Source organism: Atta cephalotes (assembly GCF_000143395.1).
Source record: "Atta cephalotes unplaced genomic scaffold scaffold00055, whole genome shotgun sequence".
Taxonomy (NCBI): domain Eukaryota; kingdom Metazoa; phylum Arthropoda; class Insecta; order Hymenoptera; family Formicidae; genus Atta; species Atta cephalotes.
In genome coordinates, this window is record NW_012130119.1 from 356,623 (window position 1) to 359,847 (window position 3,225).

At 28.6% G+C, this 3,225-nt stretch overlaps 1 protein-coding gene across 1 annotated transcript; it reads right to left on the bottom strand.

Annotated features, from left to right (window-relative positions):
• LOC105623269 (zinc finger protein 708-like) lies at nt 1–1,524 on the bottom strand. Its single transcript, XM_012204668.1, has 6 exons — nt 1,477–1,524; nt 1,161–1,402; nt 844–985; nt 611–748; nt 249–443; nt 1–105 (listed from the first exon to the last, which is right to left on the bottom strand). Exons 1-6 carry the CDS (start codon nt 1,522–1,524, stop codon nt 1–3), a joined length of 870 nt encoding a protein of 289 aa, XP_012060058.1.
• Nucleotides 1,525–3,225: the final 1,701 nt, after the last annotated feature.

A 3,225-nucleotide genomic window follows, 5' to 3' on the forward strand; every position in this document is an offset into this window, starting at 1 on the left:
TTAGCTTTTTTGAATTACATGCGCATGTATCGCTAACTCTACATCTGCTTTTTTATCAGTTGCAGTTTGTTCTTCACTTGTCGTACAGGTGTCACTTATGTAATCCTAAAAATAAATAATTTTTTATATATAAAATGTGTTTTGATATATTGCAATTATCTACTATAATATAGTTATAAGTATATAACAGAAATAGGAAGACAAATGAGAATTTACTTAAATCGATTAAATGTTTTCTCGTGAATCACCTTATGTTGCTCACGAAAATGAGTACGAAGTAGTTTTCTATATATGAAACCCTTGCCACACACCAAACATTTAAACCGCTTTTTATCACTATATACAAATCTGTGCTGGACTTTGTTGTGGCTGGAACGAAGATCTTTGTCTTGATTGGAACAAAGGATTTTGTCGTGATTGGAACGAAGGACTTCGTCGCAAACCTAAAATAAAACATGATTACAGGAATGTGAAAATAAAAACAATCATATATAAAATGTGTTTTGATATATTGCAATTATCTATCATAATATGGTTATAAGTATATAACAGAAATAGGAAGACAAATCAGAATTTGCTTAAATTGATTAACTATTTTCTTGTGAATAACCTTATTTCGCTCATGTATACGAAGTGAGCGTCTACATTTGAAGTCGCCACATACCGAACGTTTAAATAGCTTTTTATCTCTGTGTTCCAAACTATGCATGTCTTTGTCTATTTTTATAAGAAAGCTTTTGCCGCAAACCTGAAATAAAGCACATTTATTATTACAGAAATTTAAAAACAAAAACAATCATATGAGAGAAAATTAGAAAAAAATAATAATTTTGTAGCACATACCTCGCAAATATATTCTTCGTCTTCATGTATTTCTAAGTGCCGTTCTAAGTGGCTAGGAGAGGCAAATGTACATGAACATTGATCACATTTATGTATTTCGATATGAATCGTGCTTATATGATAACTCAAACAGTCCCGAGTTCTGAAAACATGATACACTTGTATAATTTTTTCAATGCAATGCTTCGCCTCTATGTGAACTATTAGAGTTCCTCTTTGACTACGAAATGACCGTAGCAACATTTATCATTTGTTATCAATTAATTTAAGCTAGATATCAAATAATTTCTTTAATTTTTATTCCTCAAAGTACTCACTTAAATGATGCTTCGCACGACTTGCACTTATAAGGTTTTTCCCCTGCATGAATCGGCTCATGACGAAGCAAATCCGCTTCATACTGAAACGTTTTACCACACTTTCCGCATTTATAGGGTTTAACTTCTTTATGTACTTCTTTATTATGTTTTGTGAAATCTCTCGTGAAGGTAAACTCCTTATCTTTAATAATAAGGAAGATTATTATTGTAAAATGAAAATGATAATATAAAACTGATAACTGTTGAAATAATATAAAATTATCAAAAACACTAAAAATATTAACCACGAAAAAAATCATCACTTAAATCTTACCGCAATGATAGCATACATATCCTTTTGGGTCATTGTGCTTTCGTTCATGTTGATTCAAATTTTGCGAATTTTGAGATTTAGAACTCATTTCTTTTAGATTCAAATTCCAATCTTTTCAGAGATATTCTCAATTATTTTTGCAGTAATGTTCTTTGAATTCTTTTTGTAGTCTTCACTGTTTACATTTTTTCGAATGTTTACTTTCAAGTTTACCACCTAAAGACATAAGAAAATAGAATTTTTGACTTTATAAATTTTTTATTAAAGAAATTATATCGAAAGATCACATAAGATTAACGTAACTATTTCACTCACTTAAATGCCTTAAACAGTTTTTGCAAAATTGATAGGAGAATATTCGATGCCTGAACCGTAGAAAATGCTACATCGAGAAAAACATAAAGAAAGGTAAAAAAATTAAGGAAAAGCGATCTATTTCGCGGCATATATTATTTTAATATATTTATTAATGGGTAAAGATCGGTCTATGTCGGAACATATACGAAGTGAATTGAGAAATATGGTTGAGAAAGGGACAAGAACGATTTAAGTGCATGAAATTAAAGAAGAGTTTATATAGCACAATATTTTCTTTTCATAAATTTTATAGTGGTATGATTGAAAACGGGACATTTTGATTTTTAATCCTGTTTTTCACATTCATTTATTCATCTATTATTTAATTTTCCATAACAAAATTCATGTAATTTATGAGTAATAAATATTGCACCATATACATATATTAGACCTTTCATTAATTTCATACGACTTAAACCGTTCTTGTCCCTTTCTCAACTTTGTGACAATGTCTAAAACAAAATGCCAATATAATATTCATAACTCAAATATAGAATTATCAAAGATGCGCGTGTACTGTTTTTGATTATAGGATTGATATCCTATAATATGTTTTCACAATAATAGCATTATATAAAAACTTTATCGAAATCTGCTATCATATTTTAATATCTTTTACTGCTAAATTGACATATTTTATCGTTAGTGATACTATATGTAATTTAGAATCCCTTTATATATGAACATTTCTTTATTTCTTTCTGATTTACATAAATAAAATATTCATGAAAATATTATATGTTGAAAAACAATAAAAATAGTTAAACATAATTCAAATTGAATATGAATATAAGAACATAATGTAAGAAACAATTATCAAGGTTAAAAGCAATTTTTGTATAAATTACTAATAAGTATGAAAAAAGAAATATTAAAAATAAACCATATAATTATCATTTTAATATCTGATAAATAGAAATTATAGAATTCAGTGAAGAAGAGACAATAGTCAAAACCTATTTTACGTTCGACGATAAGAACAGATTTAATTCCAGCAATAAAATTATAATAAAGTGACAGCTGTCAATAAAAAGTTGTTATAAAAACGAAATAATAGAATAATGTATCCAAGACAGACTAAATAATAAAAAAAAGATATTTGTAAAATTAAAATGATCTGAAGTTAAGTTATAAAATTAAAATTTTGATGTTTTAATATCTTACATTACGATTCAGACGTAGTAACAAAGACAATTATAGTTGAATTTCAAATTTACTGACAATTAACCATGTCAAAATCTTTAAAACGACTGAGACAAAATGTGTGTGTGTGTGCGTGCGTGCGTGCGTGCGTGCGTGCGTGCGTGCGTGCGTGCGTGCGTGCGTGCATGCGTGCGTATGTGTGTGTGTGTGTGTGTGTGTGTGTGTGTGTGTGTGTGTGTGTGTGTGTGG